Source organism: Engystomops pustulosus, chromosome 8 (genome assembly GCF_040894005.1).
Source record: "Engystomops pustulosus chromosome 8, aEngPut4.maternal, whole genome shotgun sequence".
Lineage (NCBI taxonomy): Eukaryota > Metazoa > Chordata > Amphibia > Anura > Leptodactylidae > Engystomops > Engystomops pustulosus.
Window position 1 is genome coordinate 78,674,941 of NC_092418.1, and position 17,712 is coordinate 78,692,652.

At 37.3% G+C, this 17,712-nt stretch overlaps 1 protein-coding gene across 1 annotated transcript in view; it reads right to left on the reverse strand.

The window, feature by feature from the left end:
• The window catches only part of LOC140075443 (uncharacterized), a 163,721-nt gene that overhangs the window by 61,735 nt on the left and 84,274 nt on the right, over positions 1 to 17,712 (reverse strand). The window contains exons 13-24 of the mRNA XM_072121366.1: positions 14,894 to 17,674; positions 7,285 to 11,691; positions 6,440 to 6,561; positions 6,084 to 6,172; positions 4,840 to 5,081; positions 3,537 to 3,622; positions 3,290 to 3,414; positions 1,759 to 1,914; positions 1,470 to 1,655; positions 1,047 to 1,239; positions 822 to 961; positions 189 to 317 (exon numbers count right to left, since the gene is read on the reverse strand). Of these exons, the coding sequence (XP_071977467.1) occupies positions 189 to 317; positions 822 to 961; positions 1,047 to 1,239; positions 1,470 to 1,655; positions 1,759 to 1,914; positions 3,290 to 3,414; positions 3,537 to 3,622; positions 4,840 to 5,081; positions 6,084 to 6,172; positions 6,440 to 6,561; positions 7,285 to 11,691; positions 14,894 to 17,674 (8,656 nt within the window). The remainder of the gene's footprint in view (positions 1 to 188; positions 318 to 821; positions 962 to 1,046; positions 1,240 to 1,469; positions 1,656 to 1,758; positions 1,915 to 3,289; positions 3,415 to 3,536; positions 3,623 to 4,839; positions 5,082 to 6,083; positions 6,173 to 6,439; positions 6,562 to 7,284; positions 11,692 to 14,893; positions 17,675 to 17,712) is intronic.

Genomic DNA, 17,712 nt, shown 5'->3' on the forward strand with positions numbered 1-17,712 from the left:
CATATATCGAGCCTGGAGCTGCTTAGGCTTATTTGCATAATTTTTAAAGTCTTTTTTTGCTAAAACAAAGACATAAAAAGCTAAAAGTAGAGTGGACCCTGACATGGGGGGATACACACCTGCATGTAATTTACTTGGTTTACAATCCTTCATCCTGGTGGTAGATTTACTTTAAAATAAGGACTTACCTGCAATACTTTGATGAGCTCCCCAGTGGCATTGATGAATTCCTTATTCTTCAAAAATGTCTGAATTTGGGTGGATAAATCACTAAATGTTGTCTTGTAACTTTCCACTTCAAGTAGATTATTTTTTGTCTGCCAAAAGATCAAAATACAAGTTTATATTTCAGAAGAATACAAGACATTTGTTTAAAATCATTCACATTTCCAGTCTTTCTCAATGATGTAACGATGGAAGTACATTGGTCCTTACATACAAAAAGTTAGCATATAATCATCATAAAGGGGTTGGACACTAATAAGAGACTTTCCAAGGTACAAGTACAAGATTATGGTTGGGTCACCATGGTTGGTCTGTAGCAGCCGCAGATCACATGCCCCCCCCAGAAGCAGGACTCGGGACTTCCTGTCACATACTGTCTCCTGCCAACTACAGTCCATCAATAGGGCCATGCACTTATTACTGTTGATGTCTGTGGCAAAATGATGACTGCAAGTCCCCCCCCCCCCTTTGATTAGGGACTTGATTAGGGTCACATATGCAATTGGGACTCCAACTGTGCTTGAATTGTATTTCTAACTAAAATTCAAGTGAACACACCCTAATCTATGTAAAATCATTACATAACTTACTCTTACCTTATTCATTATCTGCTCAGTTTCCTTGGTATGAGGCGCATAAAGAATTTGTCCATATAACAGAGGCTTCAGGAGCATCCAGTAAGTGGCACCACTCGTCGTATTAACAAGATTGGTGAATAAGCTGCGGCAAAACTTGTCTGCAAAATAGACATTTGGCATAAATCCGCTGCAGAGAGAATAACTTGTTGAACACGGGTAGTGTCTCCTATAGTTAGCACTTACTGTCAGAAGGTATGCCATATAGCTGGTCAATAGATTTGGCTCTCTCGCTGTTTTGACCAGAAGATGACTTTGTGGATGCGTAGAGTAAGGCCAGGACCTGGCCCAGTGCCTTGTAGTTCCCAGTACACATATATCTTGTAATATCAGGAATTGTAGGAATGGTTGCGCGGGTTTGTGCTGATACCAGAGGATCCTGAAAATAGGGATTTTACTCATTATTCAAAGTTAATACTAAAGTAAAGTATGAGAACACACATGTCTTTGTAGAAACCCATATAGTTGAGTTAAGTGCAGCATGAATGCTACTGATGGGAAACTGGATCAAGACCAGAACCTACATATTATATAAGATTCCAGTAGCCAGTTGACCCCCATAACAGTCACAGCCATATCTGCCATGACAGCTCTTTATATACTACATACCACACTTCTTCTCTTCCTGCTTGAAGTATTTGATGAAGTAATAAATTTGTTCATGATTTCCATCAGATTTTTTAATCCCTCTTGGGAAGGTAGTTTTTTTAACATCTCACTAAATGTGTTGATCAAATTATTCAGTAAAGCCATCAGGGCCTGGATAGCTGTTTGCCATTCTGATGGAACCATCATCTGCAAGAGAAGATATCTCTTTCTAAAGACTAGCATTGACAAAATCCCAAAAAAGTATATATGATAAAACATGTCATATACATTATCATTGTGTATTACTTACTCTGTATGTTAACTGAAGAATATCCACATTCTGGAGAAATATTACAACCATTTGGTATCCTTTATCCGGAGGTAAATTACAATATACTTGCAATGGCTCAGCTACCAGGGAGTTGTTTGTACTACATTGATACAGGATGATAAACCAATCGCTAATCTGTATGGAAAAGATTATAGAGCTTAATGGCTAATGCAATTAGAATTTTTTTTAATTATTCTTGTGAATTGATTATTTGTTAATATTTGTATTTGTATATTTGTTAAGAAATATTAAACATTATAGAATCACTTTTATTATTTTTCAGTGTTGATCTCTAGAGCGAGATTTAGATGTGTACAATATCAATGCACATAGAAAACAGTTCATAGTAGAGTAGGAATGGGAGCTGACCCTATATCCTAGGTTAAAGCAGTGAAAAGGACCTGTAATGCCATCATGATGGGTGAGGAGCATGAGACCCATTCATACACAGATCTGTTTTCATTGTTACAAGTATTGGCACTGCTCTGTAGTAATCAGATCTGCAGTTTCATGTAAAGTCTTCTCTGTTTTTAGAATTTGATTTCCTGCTTTCAGAAGAGCAGGACACTCCCCCTCCTCAATCATACCATCATCAAAGGTTCTTTAAAAATCTGAAATCTTTCGCGTTAGGTGCCTTGCACCATTCATTACATCATGGGTGTCAAACACAACGCCTAATCAAGGCCTTGTGTTATCCAGCTCTGCTTCCTATCAGTACTTTGATGCTCAAATTCCCCTGAAGCAGCAATACTAGAAAAAAAATTTTGAGCACAGCTGGAGAGAGCCTCTAACAATTCCAACGATACCTGCATCCTTCTGCTGGCTTCTTTCTAGCCTGAGATATATCCTAGTATATCTATTAGCTCTTCTTATAAAATCATATTCAACTGTTCCTAAAGTGGGTAGGACTTTCTGCTAAGGACACTGAGGACAGAGGACTGAAGGTATTCATATAAATTAGGACAGCGTGTTTGTGATTGGCTGACTCAAGGTCCTTTGTCAGAAAATTAAGGCCTTTCACATGATGCAGGACAGCTTATTTGTACTTAGACAACCTTAAGCATGTGATAATGCTTGTAACATGCACTTCTGCCCTCCCAATATGCCTCCTGTTATCTCCAGCTGTCCTATACAGATTCCCATAGTAGCCATAAAGCATGGCAAATGGAGACTAGCCTAGGGTACAGGTTAAAATCTCTGCAAGCTGCTAAACACCACCATATAGCTAATTAGAGTAAATTAGAGAATTGCTTATTTTTGCTTAGTGCAATTTTTATACTTTATAGTTTTTCTTTAATGCCTTGAAAATGTTAACTCCACATTAACCTTTTTTATGCCAGAACAATTATAATACTTGTAGAGGGCTAATGATACCACCATGGCCTAATATTATGAACTTCATCTGATTTCATGTCAATAGTTGATCTATATGTAAAATTATCTGATATTTACTTCTGTTTACAAGAAGTTGGGATACTAAGTATATATAGCAAAAAAGTTCAAGACTCACATTAGTTTTGTTACTGGGGATCTCCACGTTCATCAGTGCAGTGATGCTGGAATCGCTCAGGTTTACTACTTGCCTTAACTGCTTCTCCACGTGACTACTGTTGTGGAATATGCTTCCTAAAGTTACTGTTAAAAAGTAAAGTTAGTATTAATACATTTGCCATGGATGTATCACATGCTTAGACCAAATCTTGCCTGATTTACCCATTTTACTTGACATAAAATGATTATTTTATGTTCAAACATACCTGGAGCAGTGGCACTTGTGACATTAGTCATGTTGGTAAATTTGCTCAGCATTGAGGTTATGTTTGATAAGGAACTTCCTTGAAGACTGAAATAAAATGGAGAAAGATAATTGTTCTATTACTCACAGATACGTCCACCGCTGAAAGAAAACTAGGGTTGTATTGTAAATCAGAAATACAGAATTGGCTAAGGAAGCTCTTTCTGAAATTATTATTTTATTAAACAAAATCTAAAAATATGGGGCTCTTACAAAAGTCCTTATCAGACACACAAAATAGGACTCAGGAGATCTTTACTTATTCATCACACACTGGCAAAAATTACTGTGTGTTCACAATTCTTAGTACAGAACATAGATAAGATAAAAAAATTTTATAATAAGGTAACCCCTTGCCGCCGATGCCCTTTCTTGTTTTTGTGTTTGCGTTTCAGTTTTTGCTCACCTCCTTCAATAACTTTTCTGTTTAAAGAACTTTATGAGGGCCAACTATACTACCTAGTATTTCATATGCATATGGTAAGATGGAAAAAAATACAAAAACAGGTAACATATATAGTTATAGTTAAGCTCTGCTGTAAGCTCTGCTGTAGGGTTTGGCTGTGCCGCATGTGCATCATTTTCTTTTGGGCTCTGTTTTTACAGGGTTCACTGTGCACTCCATGACAATTCCCCTTTACTCTTTGGTTTAGTACAATCATAAAGATATCCAATTTATATAGGTTTTATTATGTTTTAATACTATTACATTTTGTTTTTCATTTCTGATCAAGGGAAAGGATTATTTTAAATTTTATGTGTTTTTTTAAATTTTTGGAACTCTTTAATACCGTATTTTAGGCCCCCTAACCTCTTATACCATGTACTGCAATACAACTATGTAATGCAAACAAAGAAATCCAAAAGTTCAGCTCACCTTCAGACAGGTTCATCCCCAGCATCAACAAACCCCAAAGACCCCGTCACAACCAGAGATCGAATAAAATAAGAAATTTTGGATACTACTCTCCTGGAAATGCCGGTGATGGCATTGTCACACATGTACCATACTATGCTGTGCACAATGCATTTCTTACAGCTAGTATACGACCGCCATATACGGTCTTGTGAAAGGGGTCTTATAATACATTTTGGCTAATTATGGGCAATATGTCCATGTCTGCATTCAGGAGCATATGTACCAGGGCAAGTTGATGATAATTTAAGTAACCAGTTATGCAAAAATTAAGCGGTTTTCAACAAAAGACCATTTGGCCTTCTAGTCATGGTAATGTATAGACCATTTCATTAGTACAGTGACTTACGCTGAATTTATCATTGTGTTTATTTCATTCTCAATACCCATAAATATAATGTCTAGTCGCGATTTTATTGTGGATACACCCCAGGTTTGACTTGTTTTGCCAATGGTTATTCCTGCAGTTGCGACATTGGCCACCTCTTGCAGCATTGTTAGGTACTGGCACGGGACATAGCAGTATGACTGGGTATTGCTTGAACCATCCACTTCGCAGAGAATAGTAGCTACAGTTTTTAGCTGATTTATCTGTAGGAAAGAAAATGTTCACAAATTATTAACACAATAACCCAGATTTACTAAATACCCTGCACCAGTTTTCTATCGGACCTTCGTGTACAAACTGCACATTCTTTCATGTACAAACAGCTTTAAGATGTGTACGTGACACATTTGTGCCGCATGTGACACAATTGTGGCGCACTTTGCATTTTACCCGACTCTATAACGCAACACAAAATTCTGTACTGAAATGGGCGTTCCGATTCTCAGTCTGACTGAGCTCCACATTTAACATGCAAAGTCTGACATTGTGTCATACGCCCAATGTCAAATGTGCACCAAAATAATGGTGCACTCTGTTGGAGCAGTGCAGAGGGCACCAGATTAATGAAAAATGGGCGCCAGAAATCATGCATCTGACGCCCCCTGCACACTACACAGAGAGACCGCAAATAGTGGAGTTTGGCAGTTTTTAGTAAATGTGCCCCAATGTTTCAATAAAGACAAATATTAGATAAAAAATGACATTGGTGGGATTTTTGAACTTTTGAAAGAGAATAATGTTCAATATAACTGCTATTTAATTTTTTTCTTACTGTGACACTTGTTACTTTGTCCTCCCTATAGTTATGCCTATGAGCAGTTCCATTTACTTGAGCGAAGCGCTTTTGATATTCTGTTCTCTCCCATCTACCACCTGAACTTGGTCCTTAGTCATTTCATTTTAAGGTTTGGTCAAAGAAACCTACTGATTGTTTTTGAACTCCTTTAGCTCACATGTTATGGCAAATAGGCAACTTGTGTTACATGGACCCCAGTTCATAAAACAGAGGTAAAATAAGTGTTACCTCAACTTGATTTCTGCCACTAGAAATATAGAATTGAAAACCAAGGGTTGAAATGAGATTTAGCCAGTCTTGGGCTCTGATAAATAATTTTGCCTACCATCATGGTATGTTACAGAACATAAAATAAATTATGAATGGGTTAAGTGTCAGAAATGATTTAACATTGCTTTAGACAACTTGCCTTGAGATTGAGTAACTCTGGAACCATTGATCCACTTGCTAATACATTGCTTTGGTTAAACAAATCCTGAATTGCCACGTCAAGGTGCCCTAAAGAAGATAAGATGATTAATAAGAGACTTTACAAGAAGAAAATCTATACTGGAATGAGTTCTTTAGTGCAGCTTCTCAAATCCTGAGTAAGTACATTAATTGCAGAGAAATCTATATTGCATTATAGAATCCTGCTTCATTAGTGGTTTTCTTGTCTTGACTATTGTAGCTATTTATTATACTATAGTGCCAAGACCATTTAGAGTTTATACAATAAATGGTTGAAGACATAAAATGGCGGCTACAAAGTGACATTGATTATACCCGTTTCATGATCGGTAAGGTTGGCGGCCACATATTTCACACAGTTCATGACAGTTTCATAAGGTTCTATCAGAGGAGGAAGCTGCACACTAACGGCAAGTTTGGTGATGACATTGTTAAGTCTGCAAAACATAATACAGAATCAGGTGATTATTACTATTTTTTATAAAAATGCAAGTTGCCCCTTCTGTTTTCACAACTAAAAAGGATCCAGGTGGTAAAACTATTGCTGATCTACCATTGTTTTATTAGAAATGCCCCTATAAAAAGCAAGTGTAAACTTAGTAATTGGTTGTGCCATTGGGTAACAGGTCTTCATAGTGCAATTTAATGGGAAACTGTAACCAGTCCTATGCATATAAAACCTACATAAATACTTTATTCAACACTTTATTTGTGTGAAATCCATCTCAACCTCATGGTGGATGTATATTGATATAAAACAACTTATATTCCTTATTTAACTCATGTTAAAAAGACATGGAAGCGGGGAGCTCAACTATAAAGTCAATCTCTCTCCACCTCCATTTTGCAACTCGGTAGATAAACACCACTTTATCCTTCTACATCTCTATCTTGCAGATCCCTTTTGTCCGTGTGGCAGGCGGCTTCTTAAAAGCACTGCACTTGTGTTGGGAATAGTTGCATTTGTGGTGGGTCTAAGAAGCTTCTAAGTTCTAATGAAGCTCTGGGTTAGGTCTGATGGACCCAGACCCGCAAGGTTCAGTGTGAACCTAAACTTTGTGGTGCAGGTCTATTCAACACTAGCCATAGATTGAAAATGTGGGGCATTTATTTTAAGCTGTTATTAATAGACTTAATTCAATGATTCTTGGTATACTTACTGTTGAGTGATCCCACCGCTACTAGTTAAGCTGCTGATACTGTTGGCTATTTTCATCAAATAATCAGATAAAATTGAAGTTCCTTGTGTGTATGATGAAGCGTTGAGACTTGTTGAGAGTAGATGCAAAAGATCTATTTGTAAAGTGAGGACTTGATCAAACGTAGAAATGCTGCCAGAGCTAAATACAATAGATGTTAATTTTTTTACAGGAAGTTTTTCTAACCAGTCTGCTATGATTGTAGTGTTACTAAAGATCCTCAATTCCTGGATAAATAGTTCATAAATGTTATGCAGTAAATTTTCCTGGGACATGTTTGTAGACTGAGAAATGTTAGAGAGAAATGAAGTCATCATCTCGGTAGCAGTGAAATAACCAGTCATTTCACCGGATACATAATTTGCCAGATTTGATAAAATATTACTTGTGATTTGGTAGTTTGCTGTCCAGGAATAATTTGCTGACTGCAGAGACAGGGTATTACAGGCCAGTAAACCAAAGTGCGAGAGTAATTCTTCAATATTTAATTGTGTTTGATTGAATATTGGCCAAACTGTTCTGGAAAAGTTGGCCATGGCGTTGATAACAGCCGTACATTCAGCCACAGAAGATACAGTCGTGTTAATCATCTCCATATTAGTCATATTGAGGAGTGCAGAGAAGGTAGGGTTTTTCATGACACCATCTGTGAAAACAACTGCTCTTCTGATGGTTTCCAGTACAGAAAAAGATGAGTCAATGATATTTGAAATCTGTGTCCATACCTGCTGTAAATCTGAAGTCTGGATGGTGGAATTAAAGTGTTGGATAAAAATCTGGATGAGATGGTAGACTGGGCTGGATAGATTAAAAATCCTATTAGTTAAATTAAAGAAATTATCAAATGAACTGATCATAAGTTCAACATCTTTTAGAATCAGACTAATGTGTTGGTTATTATCCTGGATCCATTGAAGTATTGAGTATATTGTATCTCCAGTTAAAGAACTGTTAAAATTCAGTTGTATTTTTGCAACTTGTAGCGTTATCCAGTCCATAGTCTGCAGTTGTGATAGTATGGTCTCCAGAACTCCACTAATGTTATATTGTAAAATGCTGGAAAGATTGTGTGTGCCAGATTCAACATTAAAAAGTTGTATCATCTCAGATAGAACGGTCAGGGCAATGTCTGTTTTATTCAAGCTCACACCTTGTAGGATGCCTAAGTCTTGTAAGGAATATATAATATTAACCAAACTTGTGTTTATTGCCTGCAATGTGAACTGTTGGTCAATTGCGAGGACTGTAACATTATATAGCTGTTGGTAAGTCAACATATTCTTATCTAGAATACTTATCCATTGCCTGACTATTGAAGTGATGATTGATATGTTGTCATGAGTTGTTAGTCTCAGCGGAAGTTGGCTTAGAAACTCCGTTAGTTGCCATGTCATGTTTAATTTGCACAAAAATGGATCAGTCTGGTTGTTGCAAGTAGACATAGTTAGCAGTGTTTCTGCCTGAAGAAGAACTTGGCTAATGTTAATAGATCTCAACACCTCTGAGATGCCCTGAAGAGAAGTGGTGACGTTAAGGTCTTGTTCCATTGTTGTATTGAGAATCATGTTTATTAGTGTCAGGACATCTTCATAGATTCCATTTTTGCCTGTAGATGTATTGTATGAATGGCCTAGTGCATATGAAAGCATCATAAATAGTTCATCTATAAGGACAATCTGTGACTTGTTGTAAGATGTAAACTGTAGAAAAGAGATATAGGCAAGGGTTTTGTTGTTCACGGATGACTCAAGCTGGGCTACACCGTACACAAAGTTTTGTACATCTTTAATAAGATCTGTACAGGTCACCGAGTTGCCCACACATGTTTCCATAGCCTTTATAACAAGCAGGCTGGCATTTGCTGCTTTTCCTAACCTGTCTAGTTCTTCTGGTAGTACATGTCTAGAGACCATGGTGACGATCCAAGACATTATTTCACTCACACTGGTATTTTCATTCATTAGAACGTGGGACTCAAAAAATGTCAAAATTTGCATAACAGTGTTACTTGGATCATTGGGCTCTTCATTAGTCAGATTGTTAAAGTATTGCCAAAGGTTAAAGATGGCATTGAGTGAAGTTTGTATGTCGTAAGCAGTTTCTGGAAAAAGTTTTATATAGTTTACCAAGATGGCAGAAAGATCTTGAACGTTAATGCTGTTATTCATCTGAGAAAAGTTATTAAATATTTTTAGTGCATCAAGAAACTGTTGTAGAAATTGCAGATCATTGGAAAGAATGAAGGACTTGATGAATTGTCCTATTTCAGGAATGAGACCAGTTTCATTCATTGCTGAGAGAATATTGAATAGCATAGTAGGCTCATTGGAAATATCTGATTGAAATGTTATAAAATAGTTAATGAAGGTATAAATCTGGTTCATCATATCGGGTCCAGTTAACTCAAGCAGAACCTTTGTCACATTTATTACAATCTCTAAAGTTTGTATTAGCTGTTTGTCTTCAGTTTGTGGTAAGTATGCTATCAGCAGATGCTCCACCAACATCTCCAGAGCATCTATAGATGTATTGGGGGAAATTTGGTTGAATGAATTGACCACAGTTTCTACATCTCTTATTATTACACTAATCTGTTGGTAATTATTAATCATCCATTGTACCACGGTATGCATTGTATTGGCCCCTGAAGAGTTAGTAAAATTTTCAGTCTGGTTTTCTATGTAAAGCATCAACCAGTTGATAATATCCAGCTCCAATAGCATGGATTCTAGAAGATCACTGACATTATATTGTAACATATTGGAGATGTTATATAGGTTTGGGCCAGACCCAAGCTTCTGTAGTATCTCAGATAGAATATTGGTGACAATGTCGGTTTCCTTCATGCTGCTATTCTGCAGTATACCCATGTCATGCAGCATATGCACTATATTTACCAGAGATGTGTTCAGTGCTTGCAGTGTAGGCTCATGTTGAAACATATAAATGGTTACATTGTAGAGATCAATGAGCTGTGTGTAGGTTGCGGTATGAGTATTAAAGTAACTTATCCATTGTCCTATTATTGAGGAGATGACTGATACATTGCCATGAATAGTTTGTCCTAATGGGAGCTGGTCTAGAAGCTGGGCCAGTTGTAGTGTTGCATTCAATTTGCATAGTAATTCATCTCTGTCAGTTTGGTTGGAACAGGTTGAGGTTTGTAGGACATTTTCTAGGTGGAGCAGAAGCTTAGTTACGTTGGCAGTGTCTACTATTTCTAAGATGGTTTGAAGAGGAAGTGTAGCTGTGAAATTCAGGTTATCTTCCATAGTTGTGTTGAGGATCTGGTCCTTCAGTATAAGAACATATTCATAGATTCCCATTTGACTGGATGAAGCATTATATGGATGTCCCATTGCATATGAAAGTAAGAAAAATATTTCATTTATCAGGGTGATCTGAGATTGATTATACAGTCCAAAATGCAGTACAGAACTATTCACCAAACTTCTGTTTTGCATGAAAGTCTCAAGTTGACGTATGTCTGAAATAAAGTCCTGAATGTCTGCGATAAGATCTGGGCAGGTCTTTGTAGTAAGACTACACGTCTGAACAGCATCAATAATGTGTTGTGTAGCATTTGCAACTTTGTGTAGTCCATCTTTTTCTGCTGTTGGTATATGGTCAGATATTATGTTGACAAGCCAAGACATTAGTTGACTAACATTGGTATTTTCATTTACTAGGGACTGGATATATGGCAGCATTTGTACAGTGATGTGTTTAAGGTCATTGGGCACTACACCTGTCATATTGGTTAGATATTGCCACATCTTTAGGATGGTATAAAGAGACGATTGTGTCTCATTATTGAACCCCACATTAATGAGTAGATGATTAGCAAATATAGTTGCAATGTCTTGAGCAGTAAGAGTAGTGTTCAACTGGGCAAATTCATTGAATATCTTTTGTGCATCCACAATAAGCATCATATATTGTGTTTCATTAGCACCAAAGATAATCTGTGGATATTTTGAGAGAAGACTGAAAAGAGTAACTTTAATATTGGAGGCATTGGAGGTAGTCATACTGTTCAATAACAACTGGAGCTCATGGAGGATTGTAGTCATTTCCATTCCAGATTGACCGCCAAATTCCAATGTAAAGTTCTGGTATTGGGATAGCAAGGACTGCATAATATTATTCACAGCCATTTGCAGTATTTTTACAGTGGTGTTTATGTTTAGTGGGGTATCAGATATGACCAAATCTGTGATGTTGAGTACAAGCTGAAGTAGCTGATCCATTAGTTTTGTACTTTCTGGACTGGCAGAGCTATTATTCAGAACAAGGTCCCTGATCATAGAAATTATTGAAGATTCCAATCCATTGTACTTAAAGGAATCCCAGATTTGTTTTAGAATCCTGGAAAACAAATCATTTGATAATTATTTTTATAACATTTAATTTTGCTAAACATAAACATGTCAATAGAGATTCCAGTGGCAGTGTACATACCTAAGCATGGGTATGATAGTATTTCATTGGATCATAATCAATATTCATCCTCTATTATAAATTACATCAGATAAGTTCTGTTTGTGAGAAAATCCATTCTCTTAACAGCCTATTAACTGTTGTTGATTATGAGTGTTGTCTCTAGATAAACCCTAATAAGGTAACATGGGAGGTGGTTTAGATTGCCCTTTGTAGCTGAGCCTAATAAAGGGGCTCTCTGAATCGCCTGCCATGTCAAATTTAAGGGGTTTCACCGCAATAGAAACAATGGGACCACCTGTATTGTGAGTGGGGGAATAGAGAGAATCAAAGGTATAAAATATGACTTTTAATAGATATGCACTAAAAGAATAACATGAATGTGTTGAGGTGATCGACCTTCACCACAAATAGGTATTTTTTATATTTTATTTAAAAAAGTATCAACACAACTGGCCCCAGTTCAAAACCTATTGAGGTTAACTTAGACTGAGACCAGAGAAAGCAGCGGGGGTATAGGCTACTGAATATTACCATAAGCCCTGCATGTAGCGGATGTCGGGCAAATATGGCAGAGCCACCCCTCTCACAGATGGTTCGATAAAATGCGGACAGCTAAAGGTTAGCACCAGGGGGCGTTTCCTGTTTCGAGGGCTGGGCCCGTTCCGACCCTCGTGATTGGCCGTGGGCCACTCCTCCCGCTCATGAAGGGGAAGGACTTCGGCTTTTAAAAACCTAGCGTCCCCTCGCGCGCGCTGCCGCTATTATCAATGCGGGGACACGCTATGCGAATGTGTACCATCACACAATATGTGTATATCTCTCTATAATATATCTGATCCCTGATGAATGTTAGTGAGTCAGGAAACGCGTTGGGTCCTAGTATCATAGGAGTGCTAGCTCAGGATAGCGAATATTTGATAGCTGTAGGGGTCGAGCAGCCAGGAGTTATCTTTACTCCAGTTAGACCTATTAGCAGCCCTCTATCCACTCATTGACACGAGCAGATAGCCTCCGATACATTTTTAGTTTACTCCAGGTCAGGCCAAATACACGGCTATAATACTGGTGCTAACCTTTAGCTGTCCGCATTTTATCGAACCATCTGTGAGAGGGGTGGCTCTGCCATATTTGCCCGACATCCGCAACATGCAGGGCTTATGGTAATATTCAGTAGCCTATACCCCCGCTGCTTTCTCTGGTCTCAGTCTAAGTTAACCTCAATAGGTTTTGAACTGGGGCCAGTTGTGTTGATACTTTTTTAAATAAAATATAAAAAAATACCTATTTGTGGTGAAGGTCGATCACCTCAACACATTCATGTTATTCTTTTAGTGCATATCTATTAAAAGTCATATTTTATACCTTTGATTCTTTCTATTCCCCCACTCTCAGTGAATTTTTCAAAAAGTAGAGAGGCCAACAATCGATATCCAGCTTCAGTGAATGTTTGACCACCTGTATTGTCCATGATATTTGCCCTAACCACATACAGTACACATTTGTTGTAGAAAATATTGAAAATGACTTAATTATTATATTTCCACTGTTGCCAATCCAAATCGGGATAATAATCTCTACTATTATCAAGACTTGTGTGTGGGGAGAAAACTTTAGATACTCTTCCCCTACATACAAAACATTGCCTAAATTATACCAAAAGCTTAAATTTGTAATTTTGTGTCCATTCAGGCAAAATTTTATCATTGTAAATTGTATAGTATTGAAACCAACTACTAAACATTTCAGTCCATAAAGCGCACCTGTCACCTGGCATGTAATTTTTAGCTGGTGACAGGTTCCATTAGCCTGTGCTATGCTAATTTTAAAAATGCCTTTGTCAGCATTCTGAATCATTTCAGTCTAATTCACATTACCTTCTTCCATTCCAGCAGCATGTGGTGAGACCAATGAGAAGGGAAGCAGCAGCTTATGTGTGCCTGTGTCAATGCATGTATTCTTCCTCTCCTCCATATCACACCCCATCCTCTCCTGCCTGCTCAATGCACATGATAGTAGGGGGCTGCATGAGTATGGAGGAGAAGAAACTGACACAGGCACACATGCTTCTGCTTCCCCTTACCCTTGGGACTTAAAACACACAGCTGGCAGGAAGCCAGGTAATGTGAATTAAACTTATATGAAGTACTGAAATGATTCAGCATACTGACAAAGTGGAGAAATCACATGGAGACCTCTGCCGGAATTTGTGGAAACCCCAGATGTACGGTCAAGTGTAAAAGACAGAAAAGAGACAGAAAGCTCTGCCCTAGTATATTATATCGACTGTAAGGTTCCGATAACTTACTGGTAAATGCTCTCACCTTATGGCGCTTTTTAAATGCTTTATGTGATGTCTTGGGGTGGCTGCCAACATCGACTTCCTAGCGTTAAACTGCTCCAGGGGAATCAGAAACATTATCTTGATGCAGTAGAATGACACAAATCTTGTCTGGAAGTGTGGAATGTTGTCGGCGCTGAAGTAAGTCAAATTCTACAAAGGCTTTGAAGATGTTTTATTAAGCAGTAGCAACGCGTTTCGGCTTCGGTTCTGAGCCTTCGTCAAAGCATCAAAGGCTGATGAAGGCTCGGATCCCAAGCCGAAACGCATTGCTACTGATTAATAAACATCTTCAAAGCAAGTCGATTTGACTTGCTTGCTGTTCCAATTTGACTTACTCGAGTGCCGACAACATTCCACACTTCCATAAGTGATTTGGGCCGTTCAACTACAGTATGCAAAGGCAAAATGCAAAGGCATTTTTAAAATCAGCATAGCATATGCTTTTGGAACCTATCACCAGCTAAAAAGGTTTGCTTTAAGGACTATTTTCTGTTGTGTAATTGTACTTAAATGGAACTATTATTGTACTAAAAATGGAAAATAAATTTATATTTAGAATGAACATGATGCCCAAATGTATAAAGAGATATAATTTAAAGATTTAGACATTGCTGTGTAATAAAATGATTTAAATGTCTTTATATTATATAAGGCTATCAGGCCTTATCTTACTGCTTTGTCTGAATCAACTACCTATCTATTCTGTGGCGCCTCCATTGTTATTCTCAGAGCAACAGCCTACTTATGCTGTCAATTTAATATTTAAAAGCACATGAATGAACCTACCTTTCTGCAGAAGATGGACCTTGTGTACCATTGATAACAGTTCCCACCACTTCCAAGGCGAATGACACCCAATTATTATACGGAGAGATGGGTTGTGTCTTGAGCATATCTTGTATGTCCTGTATCATTGTGAATGTGAAATTTTGCACTTTGAGGAGAAGAACTTCTTTTGGAGAAGATGAAGTCCAAGCAATATCCAATAAGAAATAAACAACCTTCTGGAAAATCCCATTCTCTATCCAGTCCATTGCATGGGTATCGAACAGTTCATTTATAATTGGTACAATGTTCAGAATTTTCATTATGTTCTTTTGTGATAGATCTGGCTCTGTAAAGAACTCTGCCACCACTTCAAGCATGTATTCTGATACATTAATATATCTCATCATCCTTTCAGGTACAAGAGGTGTAATGTAGGAGAGGAGCCCTCTGGAGGTTTGGAGCAGAGTAAGCCAGTCATTCTGTGAGTTATTCCAAGATTGGAAAAATTGTGTAAAATTGATGCTTCCAGTAGAATGAGTTTGGTTTAGAATCTCAAGAAAGAAATTATAGAGTTGCAAGATGTCTGCACCCTCAGTGATATTGTTTGCTGTAATAGTAGCCTGCAAAACTTTCAGCATTTCGGATATCTGTGTCACATTTAGGTCTCCAGTCATGAACCTGTTAAAAACCTCCCAGATTGTTGTAAACTCCACACTGTGAAAGACTTGAAGTGAGTTGATCTGTTGGAGAATAGATGATAAGTGTATCAAATTTTGTACTTGACCCATTGCTTCGGTGTCATTTGTGGTCAATAATTGAAACAGGTTTTCTATTCCAGGAGACAAAACATTTGTTATATTTGGGACATTGATCCAGTTTTCAACACTTGCTATGAAATCTATCAGTGAAATCTGTATCAATCGATACAGAGCATATGGATCACCTATCATTTGTTTTTGCGTCTGATTTTTTATACTTATGATATACCACTCTATGATCTTGATTTGTGTTTGGACATTTTCCAGCTGTGAGCTGTTGATGCGGAGAGGACTTATCGATGAGTTAAGGAGGTTGCCATCTTGTAACACCTTAAAGATATTTAATATGATGTCTTCTATAGGGGAGAAGGATGTGTTTTCTAACTTCATATTCTCAATGATTTTTGAAATATCTGTCAATGTCCAAAGTATTGTTTGGATTGTGGGTTCATTTTGTAATGCAGCTCTTGTAATCTCATACAAAGAGACCATTTGCTGGTATACATCAGCTGTTGTGTTAACTTCACCCAACCAATATTCAGCAATTGCAGAGGCAGCCAGTACTTGGTCCATCAGAGGTTTAGGAACTTGTAGTGTTTTTAAGAAACCTAAGAAGTGGGAAGTGACATTGACGATACACATCAAGTTCTGGTCTATACACTGGAAGTCTTTCTGTAGAGTCATTGTCTGTAGGAGTATTTCTGTTATATTGTTGGCCAAAACAACTTTTTCAAAAATATCAACCAGTTGTGTGTAATTCTTTAGCAATCCCACGTCTGATTGAACAAAACTTGGGTCTTTAGTGATGTTTAAAATAAGTTTACTTGCCAAAAGGATATCTTGGTAGACATTCTGTAGATCTCCAGGGAATCTGTCGGGGGTGTTTTGCACATTCCAATAAAATGAAAAAATATTATTGATGAGAGATATCTGTATATTACTTAGTTTCTCCACTTCCACCAATGTTTTATTAGAAATCTCCAAATTAAGAGTTCTGTTTCCTGTGTTAGTAATGACATTCAACACCTTTATAGCCAACATCTGAAAGCTGGATAATGCACTGTCGCAGGCTTCTGAGTCCTTGTTACATTTGTCTATTAACTCAATAAGAGATAATATGGTATCTGTAATATTTATGATGGAATGTTGCTGGTCAAGAGGTATGTTCTTAGATAGAACATTTAGTAAGGTGGAGACAAAGCTCTTACTGTCCTTACTGATATTATGCAGGTTAGAAGGGTAAAAGAACGGTAGCAACTCCAAAGCAGCACTCCTTATTTCACTGCTTTGCAAAGATGACAATTTTTGACTTGTGTTGAATAAGGAACTCAACTCTGAGATGGTTTGATTTATCTGACTGTGAGATATAAAGTTGAACAGTTGTTTAGTATATAGATCGAGAATATTCCAGTCTTCTGTCTTGTTTAAATTTAGCAAATTGTAGAAATTTTCTAGGGTGTTGATCAGCACTGGAAAGGTTCTTGTAGCGTTACTTAAATTCAAGAGATCTAATATTGTTTTTATAACCTGATTGTTGTCACCTTTTGCAACAAAAGTAGAAAACGTATTTAGCAATGTGATGCTGTAATTATAATAGAGTCCTTTATTTGCAGATTGAGAAAGCAAGTTGTTGAGCAGAACTTCAAGTTCATTTAAAGCTCCATTAGGTCCATTCTGGGGAAAAGTAATAGCCAGTGAAATATTATTCCAGTTTTGGGTAATCTGTAGGATGTCAGTGACTAGAGAGAAGATTAATTCTGTTATTTCCTTATTTCCACCAAGGCCTTCAGTTGCAAATGTGCGATTGAAGTTTTTCACAATGTTCTCTATGATGTTGAATACCAGATTGTTATTGTAAGATGGTGGCTGTAGAGCAATCTCAGAAATGGTTTCATTGATGGCAGATATAACATTACTTAACAAACTCTGCACAATTCTCTGCACTTCTGGGGAGAGGCTTTGGATCTGACTTTGTACTGCCTTGATGAAAACATTTTGAAGGCCACTTTCTTGGAAAGCTGTCAAAATTTGTCCCAGTATCCTATTGAAAAAAGATATATTTTATATTAATTTTATTGT